Source organism: Vombatus ursinus, unplaced genomic scaffold (genome assembly GCF_900497805.2).
Source record: "Vombatus ursinus unplaced genomic scaffold, bare-nosed wombat genome assembly UNPS02014786.1, whole genome shotgun sequence".
In the NCBI taxonomy this organism is placed as follows: domain Eukaryota; kingdom Metazoa; phylum Chordata; class Mammalia; order Diprotodontia; family Vombatidae; genus Vombatus; species Vombatus ursinus.
In genome coordinates this window covers 50183600-50197408 of record NW_020954564.1, presented here as the reverse complement: position 1 = coordinate 50197408, position 13809 = coordinate 50183600, and the positions used below count along the sequence as shown (strand labels likewise).

At 40.7% G+C, this 13809-nt stretch overlaps 1 protein-coding gene across 5 annotated transcripts in view; it reads right to left on the bottom strand.

Annotated features, from left to right (window-relative positions):
- Positions 1 to 13809, bottom strand: part of LOC114047106 (ras-specific guanine nucleotide-releasing factor RalGPS1) — a 490091-nt gene that overhangs the window by 460724 nt on the left and 15558 nt on the right. For all 5 annotated transcript variants that reach the window (XM_027867842.1, XM_027867839.1, XM_027867838.1 and 2 more), the window contains exon 3: positions 10132 to 10182. In XM_027867842.1, coding sequence (XP_027723643.1) covers positions 10132 to 10182 — 51 coding nt within the window. The remainder of the gene's footprint in view (positions 1 to 10131; positions 10183 to 13809) is intronic.

Here is a 13809-nt window from a genome sequence, read left to right as displayed (position 1 = left end):
TTACATGTGAGGAATATCAGAGCCTATTTGGCCAGATCTCAGAGTATGTGAAGGTGAGGAATACAAGCTGGAAAAAGTAGGTGGGAGGCAGGTTGTGAAGGGCTTTAAATGCCACATGGAGAGGTCTGTATTTGACCCTAGAGATAACAGGGAGCCACTGGAGTTTAAACGTGAGAGTTATCTATCATGATACTAGATAGTCAACAGGATGCTGCCTGGAGTCAAGCTAGAGTTTAACCAAATCCAAGAGCAAGGCAGGAGATGTAAAAATAAATTCATGGCAAGGCTTACTCTAAAATGGGAAAAGTCACCGCAGGGCCAAGGAGAATATGACACAAGGTGGAGCATTAGGCACCGGGGAAAGGACAGTTTGTCTTGCCCTGTTTCCTTGCCTCTAACACTGTTCTTTCTTGGGAGCAACATGTTCCCCATCCTCCTCTCTCTGCTGTGTCAGCACTGCCAATGGGCCAGACTATTACTTCCCTTAAGCCAAATCACTCCTCTGAAAGCCTGCCAAATAACTTTTAAGCACCAGCCCTCTCAAGCACTAGTTACACATATTATCTCTTTTGGTTTTCACAGCACCCTCTGCTCCTATATTATGAAGCAGATCGTGTAATCATTATCATTCCCATTTTGCATATGAGGTAACTGAGGTTCATAACAGATAATGATGATGATAATAATAACAAACATTTTTCTAACACCTACTATGTGCCAGGCACTATGCTAAGTACCTTGCAAATATTATCTCATTTGATCTTTACAACAATCCTGGGAGGTGGGTGTTATTATTTCCAGTTTACAGTTGAGGAAACCGAGGCAAACAAAGATTAAGTGACTTGCCTAGGGTCACCCAGCTAGTAATTATCTGACTGGATTTAAACTCAAATCTTCCTTACTCCAGGGACAGCACTCTTTCCACCGCACCACCTAGCTGCCATAAATGACTGGCCCACTATCACATAGTGAATTAATGGCAGAAACAGGTTTCAAACCCAAGACACTTGACTATAAGTAGCCTTATTTTCCACGGTGTTCCATTACATCTCTAAGCTCCAGTAACCAGGATGGAGAAGATTGTTGCCTCACCAACACCATGGTCAGTTTCAGACTTTTCTTTCTAACTTGCTAGGACCAGCCCTGCCTGAGCAGTAGGCTGCCTCTGTGGTGTACTCTAAGGGTAGTGCAGAACTCAATTCCCTTGGACATAGGAGATCTCCTGCTGTGGGAGCCTGAGGCCTGTTGTACTGAGAACAGGTCATTAGCACAGTAAGAATTACCTACAAAAAGAAAAAAAGACGACAGTCAAAATTTCCATTCTTTTAACTCATCAGTCTAAGCTAAACACCCAAAACATTCAAACAAAGGCCAACTGTCCTTGGGTCAGTGCTATAATGAAGGATTAAAATAGAAATTCCTCAGAAGCTTTTGGGAAACTCTTGTTTTTTTGCCAAGCATTTTTTCAACTAAGTCTTTTTCTCTAAACATAGATCCTCCCCTTGCCTGCCTATCCTGCAGAGCTTGGCAGGGTTCATGGGCAGATGGGACAATTACCATTCAAAAGGAACACTTCCTGTCCTTACAGGGACTCCCCCACATCGCCCCACCCCATCCCCATCCTAATGTCATTAATTGGTTCTGTGTAGGCATAATGGTAGGCAAAATGATGTTACTGGGGTCTGCAAGTACCACAGGAACATTCTGATAAATTAAGACATATATTTCTGGGCCAGGGGGTAGTGCCAGAGCTGACGTAAGCCAAATGGGGTGGAGTCAGCTGGAGCGGAAAATGAATGCTAGGGAGAGCCCAGCCAGTTTCAGTCACATGGTCCAAATGATGTTACTGTGGAGTGTTTGTTTTCTGTTTTCAATGTTAAGGGAGGATTGGGTAATGATCTGAATACAATGTAATTGTGAAACAACCAATATGGAGTAAACATATTTTTTGAAACAGACTTTCAGAGCTAGAAGGCATGTTTGGGTCATATCATTCAACTCCTACTTAAGCAAGAATCACTTCTACAGTAGCCTTGACAAATAGCCATCCAGCTCCACTTGAAGGCCTTCAGTGATTGGGAACCCACCACTACCCAAAGAAGCCCATTCCACTTTTGAACAGCTGTTGTTATGAGGGATTTTTCTCTTGTATCCCCCCCCTTCTCTGAAACATCCCTCCATTGCTCTTTACTCTGCCGTTAAGGGCCAATTAGAATGAATCTAGTCCCTCTTCCATGGGAAAGCCCTTCAGATATTTCTAGACAACAATTATGGCTCCCTCATCTTCTCTCTTCCAGGATATGCACACCCAGCTCCTTCCAGAGATCCTCATTCATAGTTTCAGTCTCCTTCTATATTCTGGTCCACCCTCCACTGGAAACACTCCAGTTTGTCACAGTCCTTCCCAAAATGTGGCTCTCAGAATGGTGCACTGCACTCTAGTTTTATTACTGAGACATTCTTACTGCCCTTACTTACTTACATTCTTTTGCCATCAGTGCAGGAGATCCAAAGGGGACTCTCATTCTGCATGCCGTGGAAGGCGATAAAAGCTAGAATGTTTCACAAAAACAGCAATTTTTTAAAAAAAAAATCAACCATTCCCTCCTCCTGGATACTCTCTTGGCCTTAACAACACTATTCTCTCTTGGTTCTTCTCCTACTGGTCTAACCAGTCCTTCTCTCTATCCTTTGGTTTCCTTACCTAATAGACAGTTGTGATTCATGCAAAATGGTTTCTGGGTCTGAAGACCCAGAAAAGAAAGTTTTTGCCACCTAAGTAGATAGCACTACTAAGCAATTCAACACCAGGAACAAATATAGTCTTATCAATAGGGGAATCCAATGGCTCCCCTTGTAATGTTTTTTTTTCACATGATGCCATGCTAGTCCTTCTTATGCACAGATCTGGTTATGTTTCTCCTCTACTCAAAAATCTCTAGAAGTTATCTATTACCTTATGAATAAAAGTTAAACTCTGTTGCCTGCTATTCAAAATCTTCTCCCTCCCCATCTTTTCAGCTTTTTCTTCCCCTGTAGAGACTCTGCATTGCCGATAACTGAACTACTTGCCATCCCCCAGATACATCCTTTTCTCTATGTTTAGAATGGATTTCTTCTCCTTCTACATCTATATCCTTCAACGTTCAACTCAAATGCCATCTCTTACATGAAGCTTTCCCGATGATCCTAGTCAGTAACAACCTTTCCCTTCAGATCTCACAGAAGCACAAGAGCTACAGTGACATATACACCTTCTAGGGCTTTTATTAGGAATTAGGTATCAAATTTAGTACCATATCCCCACACTAGGCCGTGAGCTCCATGAGGCAATGGACTTTATCTTAGCTACTCTTTTATATCTCCCTTAATACCTAGCACAGCATTCTTGTATTCAGCAGATACTTAATAAATGCTTGGTGAATTTGGATCAACAAATATTTACTGGATATCTACTGTGAATACACCTGTGAGTTTTCAATTCAGCAAACACTCTTTAAGCACCCACTATGTGCAAAACATAGAGAAGTAATTTGTTAGTTCATATACCCTTTGACCACTGGCTTCCAAATCACTTCTCTCCCTGAGAATGCCAAGGCACCATAGGTGTCTGAAATCACCGTGTTCTCTTTATAGAGGCTGGAGGAGTTCAGCTACAAAGGCAGCGGGGGTCAGTATGTTGCTGAGTGCTGAGTGCTGTGTGCTCGTGGATCCCCTGCCAGGAAGAGAGCAGACACTGCTGTCTGACTTTTAAGCCTGTTTTAAGAACAGTTTTCTGTTGAAGTGATTCAACAACCTCAACATTAATGATACAAACAGTTCTGACATTTTAAACTCAACTCTGACACGTGAAGGATTTAGTTCCATACCCTGGGAATTCTATGTAATTGTGAATTTATTTGATGGTTAATGTTCCAGGGAAAGGGAAAGACACGATACCAAATTGGACAAATATTGCCCCCTCCCTAACACTCCCCCAAAAGATGTTACTATTAAATTTCCTCTGAACTTCATCAGACTGAAGTCATCACACACCTCTCAAATAGCCGAAAAATATTCAGGCAGCACAGCGGCATGGAAAGAATACATGTCCTGGAATAGGAACACTTGGGTTTAAAACTAAAAACTACTACCTTCATGAGCTGGGCTAATACCCTTCAACCTTCTCAGCCTCAGTTTTCTCTTCTATAAAATGGGGAGGATAATGCTAATACCACTGACTTCACAGATCTGCTTTGAGGAAATCACTTTGGAGAGCTTAAAACACGACAGAAATAGGAATTATTATTATCATTCCCCATGATTTCTCTTGCTATCCATCCTCTCCTCTGTGTTTCCAAATACCTCCATCTTATTACAGTCTCTCATTTTCACCTGCCTGGCCTTCTGCAACCACCTCCTAACAGGCCTTCTCACCTTTGCTTCTTGCTCCCCTCTTCACATGAAGTGAGACCCTGCTATGCTAGTAGTGATCAAAGCACCTCAGAACCCATGCCATAAGGAATTTCACACAACATGGAAATTAAACACAGCTGTGAGCAATTACACTGCCCCTGTATCTGTGTTAACCCGCCAAGTCCCGATAAAATCAGTCACTTGTTTTAGTCACCAGAAAATTGGGCAGCTACAGTGTGATGTTTGCATACTTGCATTTTCCTTACTCTCCGCCAACCCTGAACTCATCGTCTGCAAGGCTTCCTCCAAGTCTTATGTTTTTGTTCTTATAGCTCTTGAAATGGGGCAGGCCCCCAGGACGTCAAAACGGGCCGCCGTCATGTCAGACAACATTTCCATTCTCAGGTAGTGATGAACATCATAAATTTTCATCTTTAAAGGATAGTGCTGACCAGCTGAACCCTAGCTACTGGCAGGAACGTGGCTGAACAGAAAAACAGACCCTCTCGGTAATTCTCACTCCATCAAAATCACATCCTAGAAGCCCTGCTTTAAATAAAGTCCATTAACTGTCCTTGGTTGTGCTTCCTGCTTTGAGTCATGGCCCTCTCAAGCTATGTGGGCCCTCCCTAATGTGCTGGTAGGAAATGACTGATAAAGCCCACCTTGGTGGTAGGGAAAGGAGATAGAGAAGACATACAGAACGGGAACCAAATAATGACCCTAGCAGGAATTGGGGCTTAAGAAGTCTCAGTTTAGTACTAGTTGATGATGGTGTCACAGTGGAATGGGGGATGTTGCAAAGGGAAGTCAGGTGTTGTTCTTTTGAGGGGGGAGATGAAGAAAGCGGTTTTAAACATTAAAGTATAAAATACTGAAGCAGGTAGGGACCTCATTGGTTATACATTTATTGTCCATTAGGGCTTGCAGGGACTTTACAGCTAATATGAAAGACATTTGGTTTTTTTGGGGAAAGACAGAGTAGAACAGCGGAAAGGGCATTAGATTTGGAGTGAGAGGACCTCAGTTCAAATCCTGGCTTTACCTTTGTTAAGTACAAGTCACTTAACCCTTCAGGATCAGTTTCCCTATCTGTAAAATGAGAAGGTTGGACTAGATCAGGGGTTCTTAAACCCTGATAAACTTGTTTTTATTTTAATATATTCATAACTATTTCAATGTAATTGGTTTCCTTTGTGATCCTATGTATTTTATTTACACATTTAAAAACATTATTCTGAGCAAGGCTTCATAGGCATCACCAGATTGCCAAAAGGCGTCTATGACACACACAAAAGGTGAAGAACCTCTGGACCAGATGGCCTCTAAGGTCCCTTCTAGACATAAATCTATGATCTTACAATTACCTAATTCAACCCCTTCAGTTAGTAGTTGAGGAAGCTGAGGTTTAGAAAGGGCATGTGACTGTACCAAGGTCACACACTAATAGGATGATAGGATTTAGAGCTAGAAGGAACTTGGGAGATCAAGTAGTCCAAAACCCTCTTTTATAGAAGGAGAAAGGAAACTGAGGACTCATTTGTAAATTTATTTGCCCAGGGTCACACAGGTTGCATAGATACAGTTCAATCATGAGTCATCTGCAGATCTTTCCACCTAGTCCAATCCATATAAGAACTGGAGATACACTATAACAACATCCTTGACAACTGGTTATGGTTCTACTATATAATATTACAGTACCAATTTGTAAACATAAGCCAAGTCAACAAATTTATTGAGTCTACTAAGCACTCAGCACTAAAAACCAATGAATTGTCCAGATAAACTAATGGTGGTGAGGGCTATTTAAGTAGCTGTTACACCTCTTTTTAGTTGTATCTTGTATCACTATTACAGATGTGTCCAGTTGTGTCCTGGCAGGATTTGTATGCTGCTATACTCTATAGCTTCTGGAAACAATGAAAAAAGGCTAAAGTCTGCTCCATGAGGACAGAACTCCTAGAAAGTACCTCACTTCTCTTCTACTAAATGCTCTCAAGAGAAGAGCTGATGATTAACCATCAGCAAAAGCAACAGCCTGGACACTGCTTACCAAATATGTAAACTGGGTTAGACTAGCACTCTTAACACTAAAAAGATGGATGAGAAAACACTGAGAATATTATAAAAAGGATTCCAGAAACTGGACTAAATGACCTGTGAGATGTCTTCTATGACAATCTCTGGCAAAGGACACTTTGGCTACAAACACCCTGGGATCTGTAGTTCTTTCCAGTTCAGGAAAGAAAAAGAAACTAATGCAAAACTAATCTTCACATAAAATAAAAGAGGTTTTTCATAAATGGGCTAACATTTTGGGGACTCTGGAGGAGTATGAGGAGAGGAGAAGAGAGAGGGGGCAGCCATCCCATGGCAACAGTACAATGATGGCAACAGCCAGTGTTTGCCTCATCCGCAGTTCCCCTCTTCAAAACCATGAGAGATGACTTCTCAATAGACAAATGGGGAGTTGTATGACTATGTGTAATCATGGGCACTCACTTCAGTAGCAAGAGTGCTGAAAGAAATGAGCTTGGTCCCTACCGCATCCCTGCCTTATTTCCATTTAATTGTGAGTGTGTTTTTATTCTGTTAAAGAATACAATTGCCAGATTTAATATAATTTCTCATAAACATCTATGGTTAATCCTGTCCTTATATTGCTTGGTATCCCTTTGTTTGGGGCATGAGAGTACAATGAGAACTACACAGGAGAGAGAGACCTTCACCAGACCAAGGCTGGGAGCTAAACTTCCAGCCCATTGTTAGAGAATTTTGCTTACTAACTGTGTGCATAGGAACAAAACATTTCATAACTACACTTTGAATTGCAGAATTACTGTGGACATGGACCATAAAAACAAATAAATCTTCCCCATAGACATGAGCCTAAGAGTAACTGGAAGTTGTATTTTTAATTCTGATAATTAATCCATGGGAGATTGGACTAGATAATTGCCAAGACACTGTCCAATTGCCCATTAACCTCTTCAAGTCTCAGTTTTCTAATCTGTAAAATAGGATAACAATCCTTTAACGACTTACCTCATGGGGTTGTTTGGGGAAAAATGACTTGTAATCCTTAAAGTGCCATATAAATGTGTATTAATAATAATTACAAGAAGAATAACAGGAAATTTCTTTCTCAGTCTGTAATGGGCTGTAGGAGATTACTGTGTAGAATCATAGATTTAGAACAAGAAGTGATCTTAGAGGTCATTGAACCTAAACCCCTCATCTTACAGACAAGGAAATTAAAGTCCAGATATGTTAGGATACTTTCACTAGATCACACAGGTCATAAACAGTGGAAATGGGACTTGAACCCAGACCCTCTGACTTCAGACCCAGTGCTGTTTCAAGCTTATTCACATGAAAAACAAATGAATTATAAATTCATGGATGAACAAAACACTTGGTCCAGCATCATATTAAAATACAAGCCTATCTTTTCAAATAGTTTGAGTCATCAGACTATTAAAAAAGAAAATAATCAAAAACGTAAGCCCCAGACTCAAGGATCACTTATTCTCCATTCCTAGACATTAAAAGAACCATGGTCATGAAATCTCAATGCTAGAAAGAATATCAGAGCCCATCTAGTCCTACCCCTTTGTGATCCAGAATCCCCACTACATTTACTCTAACACTTGTTAGAGAACTAATGCTCATTCATATTTTGCTTGAAAACTTCCAGGGGCAGTGAGTTCACTACCTCACAAAGGAGTCCATTCTGTTGTCAGACAACTAATGATGTTAGGATATGTGTCCCTATACTGAGCCCCAAATCCACTTCTCTGGGACTTCTGGTTATTTATCTTAAGCCAAGAAAAATAAGCCCAATCCCATTGTAAATACCCATTCTAAAAAATATTTATTGAATTTAATTGAATTGGGGGCTGCACAATATATTGGGTAAAAGCATTGGATCAGCAGGGAGGATCTATGTTCAACACCTAGTTCTGCTGCCTAATATCTTTGTAATCCTGGGTAAGTCCAGTCACATTTCTAGGTCTCAGTTTCCCTATCTATAAAATGAAGGGGCTGAACAAGGGGATAAGGTTTGTTCTAGCTCTATTTCTATCATCTTTACTGTAATCTCCCTTCGAATATTTGGAGGAAATGGTCATATTCCCCTCCTAAGACTTCACTTTTTCAGGATAAACATCCTATCCTCATCTTGCGTGGTCTGCTGTACTCTCCCTATCCTTGTTGTCCTACACTGGACACATTCCAGGTTGCTAGTGTCCTTTTGAGAATATGGGAGGCAAAGCTGAACACAATATTATAAATGTGGTGTAATCAGAGCCTAGAACAGCAGGACTAACACTTCCTGGAGTCTGGACCTTAATCCTTCTCTTAACATAGTATGAGATCACAGTAGCTTTTCTGGCTGCTATATCACACATTGATTCATTGATTTTTGAGTCTACTCATACCCCCAGATCTTTCAACACACACACACACATACACACACGTACACACACACACACACACACATACACCAACCACACATGCACACCCACACATACATCTTGCCTTACCACCTGCTCCTTCTATACTTGTGTAATTGATTTCATTAATTCAAATCTAGAACTGTACACATATTTCTAGGAATGTTTTTAAGAGACTCAGAAAAGAATGAGCGTTGTCTTTTGGAGAAACTTCACATTTGATGAAGCATCAAGCTTACCATGTATACTTGGAAAAATCTGATAATGGGTAAAACCAAAAGTTCCAAAAGTGGAACCAAAGCAAACTCTGATATTCTGGATGAACTATAAGAGAACATTTTCTTCGGGGAGAAAGTTGTCCCAAAATATGTCCCACAATTACAATGGTTACCTCTACTAATAAAGAATGAGAAATTATTTTAATAAGTAAAACTATGGAAAAGAGGTGGCAATGTGTAGGTGCCTGGTCAAATACCCCTAATTATGCTGGGCTCCTCTTGTATTGTCTGCAGCAGATTCCCAGCCCCAAAAAGTTGAGATCCCAGACAAAAGTCCTCTTCCCTGTGGAGTTCAGCACATCTCCTGGGCCCAATCAGGATGTGGCTATGCCTGGCCTCCCTCAGCTACCCAACCCAGCCCAGCCTTAAGCTAGTGGAATGGCATTCATGGAGATGTCAAGGAAGACGTTGAGACCACCATGGCACATCTTTAATGACTTCCTCTTTTGATACCTCCTTGTGGCAAAGAGAGATACTGAGTTCTCACCGGCTCCAGGTACAAGTTCTAGGAGATTTGAGCAAGATGAAAAGGATTTAAGCATAGGCTCAGAGACAAACTATTGTGACCACTGTCTGAGGCCCCACCCAGCCAAGTATAGAAAGGTTCAATCACCAGAGGATGGACTCCTTTTCAGACATAATTTATCAACAAACATTTATTAAAAACCTATGATACTAGGTATCAGGCACTGTACTGGGTGCTGGGGATACAAAGACAAAAGTGAAATAATTTCTGCTCTCCAGGCACTTACAATCTAGTTGAGAGAGACAACATATATGCATGTATAGAGACATCTACAAAATATAGAGAGAGTAACTCATAACAGTCATCTGTTAACACATGAAAGGGATGCAGATGGGGTATACCCACACTGATGAAATTATAGCTTTTTGAAATATGAGGTTTTTAGTCAATAACATTAAGAACTAACCAAGAACAATGTTTCCCCATAAAAACCTCAAAACATATGAATATTACTCTGCTAGCATGAAGAACATACCTCTGGCTGTATAGCTTTGAATACTGGGATATCCATGAGCGTAATCTGGCTCTGTAACAAAAAAATACCAGGTTAGCAAACCCTCTGTGCTTCAAGTGCCATGCACATCACAGAGACAGCATAGCTTAGTACAGGGTTCCCAAGCTTATTTGGCCTACCACCCCCTTTTAAAAAAATTACTCAATGCCCCCCTGGAAATCTACTTTCTTTAACCCTTTAACTTTTTTAAAATTTGCATCATTTCAAAAAATATAATTTTTTAAATGACACATCTTAAATTTAATAATTTATTGCAGATGTGTGTTTTTTCTTCCACTGAAATTTTGATGACACAATATTGGACCACGTAACCATATAGAGTCATACTGTAAACAAGTCATTACACTCACATATTCCTACCAATGCATGCTGGACTTCCTGACAATGTGTAACACACTAGCCTGCCAACACTTGCTTGTTAAGACCTGCTGGCAGACTTGACCACTGATGGGTTATAATTTGCATTTTGTGTGTTTATTTGAAAAATAATGTAATCACTATGACTATGACTTTAACTGTTACACAACAGACGAAACATGGTATGAACAGTTTTTCAAAACTTTCTTCTCTTCTTTCCTTATGTTTCCCCTACCCCTTTTATTTTTATTCAATGCCCCCCCAATTACATCTGAGGCTACTACTACCCCTCTGGATCATTCCAGCACCCTCTTGGGGGCAGTAATGCCCACTTTGGGAACCTATGGCCTAGTGGATAGACTTAGGAGTCAGGAACACCTGTGCTCAAAGCCTGCCTCTGGCACTCACTCTCTGGGTGTGACTGCGGACAAATTCCTTAACCTCTATGAGCCACAGTTTCCTCATCTGTAAAATAGATCATACCAATGTTACCAACCTCACAGAGTTGCTATTAGGTTCAAATGAGTTAATATATGTATAGTGCTTTGGCAAATCATAAAGTGATACTCAGAAGTCAATTGTTATGATTATTATAAAGAGTAATATAAATGTTAACTATTATTAGTATTGTTATTATGATCAAATGCCAAAGAAAAGCTTTACTCAACAGGAACATGTCACTGACCACACAGGGTAGAGTTCCCAGACCTTCCTTCATTTTCCAAGCTATGGCTGCCAATACATATCCCTGCTATCAGATACCAAAGTATCATAGAAAAAAACATTCTTCAGAGAATTATGAACACGGCTCCATGCAATGGGGTTTTAGTTTCCCTGGGAGCATCCAGCTATCTAAGCACAAGGTTCTTGGAGGAATCCAAAGCCCTAGCATTGGTGCTTTACAATATGTTGCTAAGGACAGAGGAAACAACCTACAGTCGTCAAACATTCAGGGCCAGGGGAGAGGGGGAAGGGATGGAGAGAGGAAGAAAGAAGGACTTCTATGATGAGTCACCTCTGAAAGAGGCCAAGGGGGCATGAGAAGTGCTGACATGGATAGCTCTGGACAATGATAGTCCAGGGAACAGAAAGGAATCTGGGGAAATCATATGAGATTAATCTAAAGAAAGGCACTTAGTAAGGTCAGAGGCATTTGAAACTGACTGTTTTGGTGACTTTGTAAAACATGACGTGCAGGCATGAAGATATAATGGGCCCCAAACCACAATCTCTGAATCTGAGACCTGAATAAGGCATGCAATAGTTCCCATTTATATAGCATGGATGAATGCTGGACTATAAGTTAGAAGACAAGGATTTTGGGCCTGGATCCCATGCTTATTGGTTTTCTAACTTCAGACAAGTTGCTTTCTCTCAGTCTCAGTTTCCTAATCTATAACAAAGGGATAATAATACTTTGTATCATCTACTGCTCAGGTTGAGAGAAAAGAATTTTATAAATCTTAAAGCACCAGAGAAATGGGAGCTTTTAGCACTTTTTTTATAGCACTTTGAGTGCAATGAGGGTTCAGGGCATACCTAGACCACCAAATACTCTGTCATCCACGTGGAAGACACTAGGATGACTTTCAGGAGACTGAAGGACTGGAGCACATGTGGACATCCTGTGTTGGCCTAATGGCTGGAAGCAGACTTTTCCATTAGGTATGTAGCCAGAACTATTGGCATCTTAAAAACAGTCTGACTTGGCACCTGTAGCGGCTTTTATACATTTATATCTGAGGGTAAAGGGCTATTTTACTCACTATTTAGTTAAGGGGAGAGGGCCTGAGGGTCAATTTCATCCCTTAGGCCATGTTCCCCCAAAGAAACAAGCCTGAGCCTTGGGTCTTTTCACTGGTTCATTTCCACTCTAGTTGCAGAGGGTGGAGTCTCCTGTCTGGTCCAGGAGCCCAAGCCATGAGGATCTATGTCTCCAGGAATCCAGGTAGGCCAAGGCAGCTGACCCGATAACAATGTCTCAAGCACAGGCCTCCAGACCAGCAGCAGTCATCATATAGCTTTGGACTTAAGCTTGGTGAGACTAATGTGCTCTCTTCACAATAACCAGTTGAAGTTGGGAGTACAAAACACCATCAGTGAGTAAACTGAGACTCAGAGAAGAGACATGACTCACCCAAATTCACATAAGCTAATAAATAGCATAGTTGGGACTCAGAGCCAGATATTTTGACTCCAAGATCAGCATTCTTTCCAAGATACTACCCTCCCTCTGCAATAAACAAAAACCTGCACTGCTCTTATCCATCTGCAACATCCTACAGTTCCATATTAATAATTAGCTGAAATTCTGGAGAATGATCATATTAATGATCACTTAATAATAACAGCATTTACATAGTGTTTTAAAGTTTGCAAAATGCTTTACAAATATTATCTCATTTGATCCTCACAACAACCCTGGGAAGTAGGTGCTATTATTATCCTCATCTTACAAAAGAGGAAACTGAATGAGACAAATAGAGGTTTGCCGAAGGTCATATAGCTAACATGGGTTTGAGGCAGGATTTAAATTCACATCTTCCTGACTCCAAGTCCACCATGCCCCACCTAGATGCTGGCATTTATATAATGCTTGCTAGAAGCACTCATTTCATAGAAGCACATTCTGCTAGAACTGAAAGGGACCTTTGAGATCATTTAACCTGACCCCCTTATTTTACAGAGGAAGAAACAGAGACTCAGAGAGATAAAGGGACTTGCTTCAAGATCATACAGTTGACCTGGGAAAACAAATCTGAGTCTCCTAACTTCAAACTCCTAACTCAATGCCCTCTCTCCCATAGCCAACCCAATCATCATAATCTGATGTAGGTCATATGTGTGCATAAGTATTATCTCTACTGTTCAGATGTGTAGTAATTCACACTTATATAACACTTCAAGGTTTACCCAACACTTTCCTCATAACATCCTTGGGAAATAGGTGGTGTAAGTATTGTTACTCTCATTTTACAGTTGAAAAAAAGTAAGTCTCAGAAATTTGAACCCGGATCTTCCTAAGGCCAAGTCCAGTGCTCCTTCTAATGCACTGTGCCATGCAGATGAAGTAGAATATAAAACTTCAAATCAAAATAAAGTCATCTCAGAAATACTTTTCATCATTTTTGTTATTATTTCCCCCTCTCTGGACGTGAGCATAGGCTGTGTTCACCCTCAAAGAGGAAAAGAACCAACGGTCTGCCAGAGTGAAAAAAGAGACTTTCAATTTTGCCAGGAGCTTTCGTTCTCTCTCTCTCTCTCTCTCTCTCTCTCTCTCTC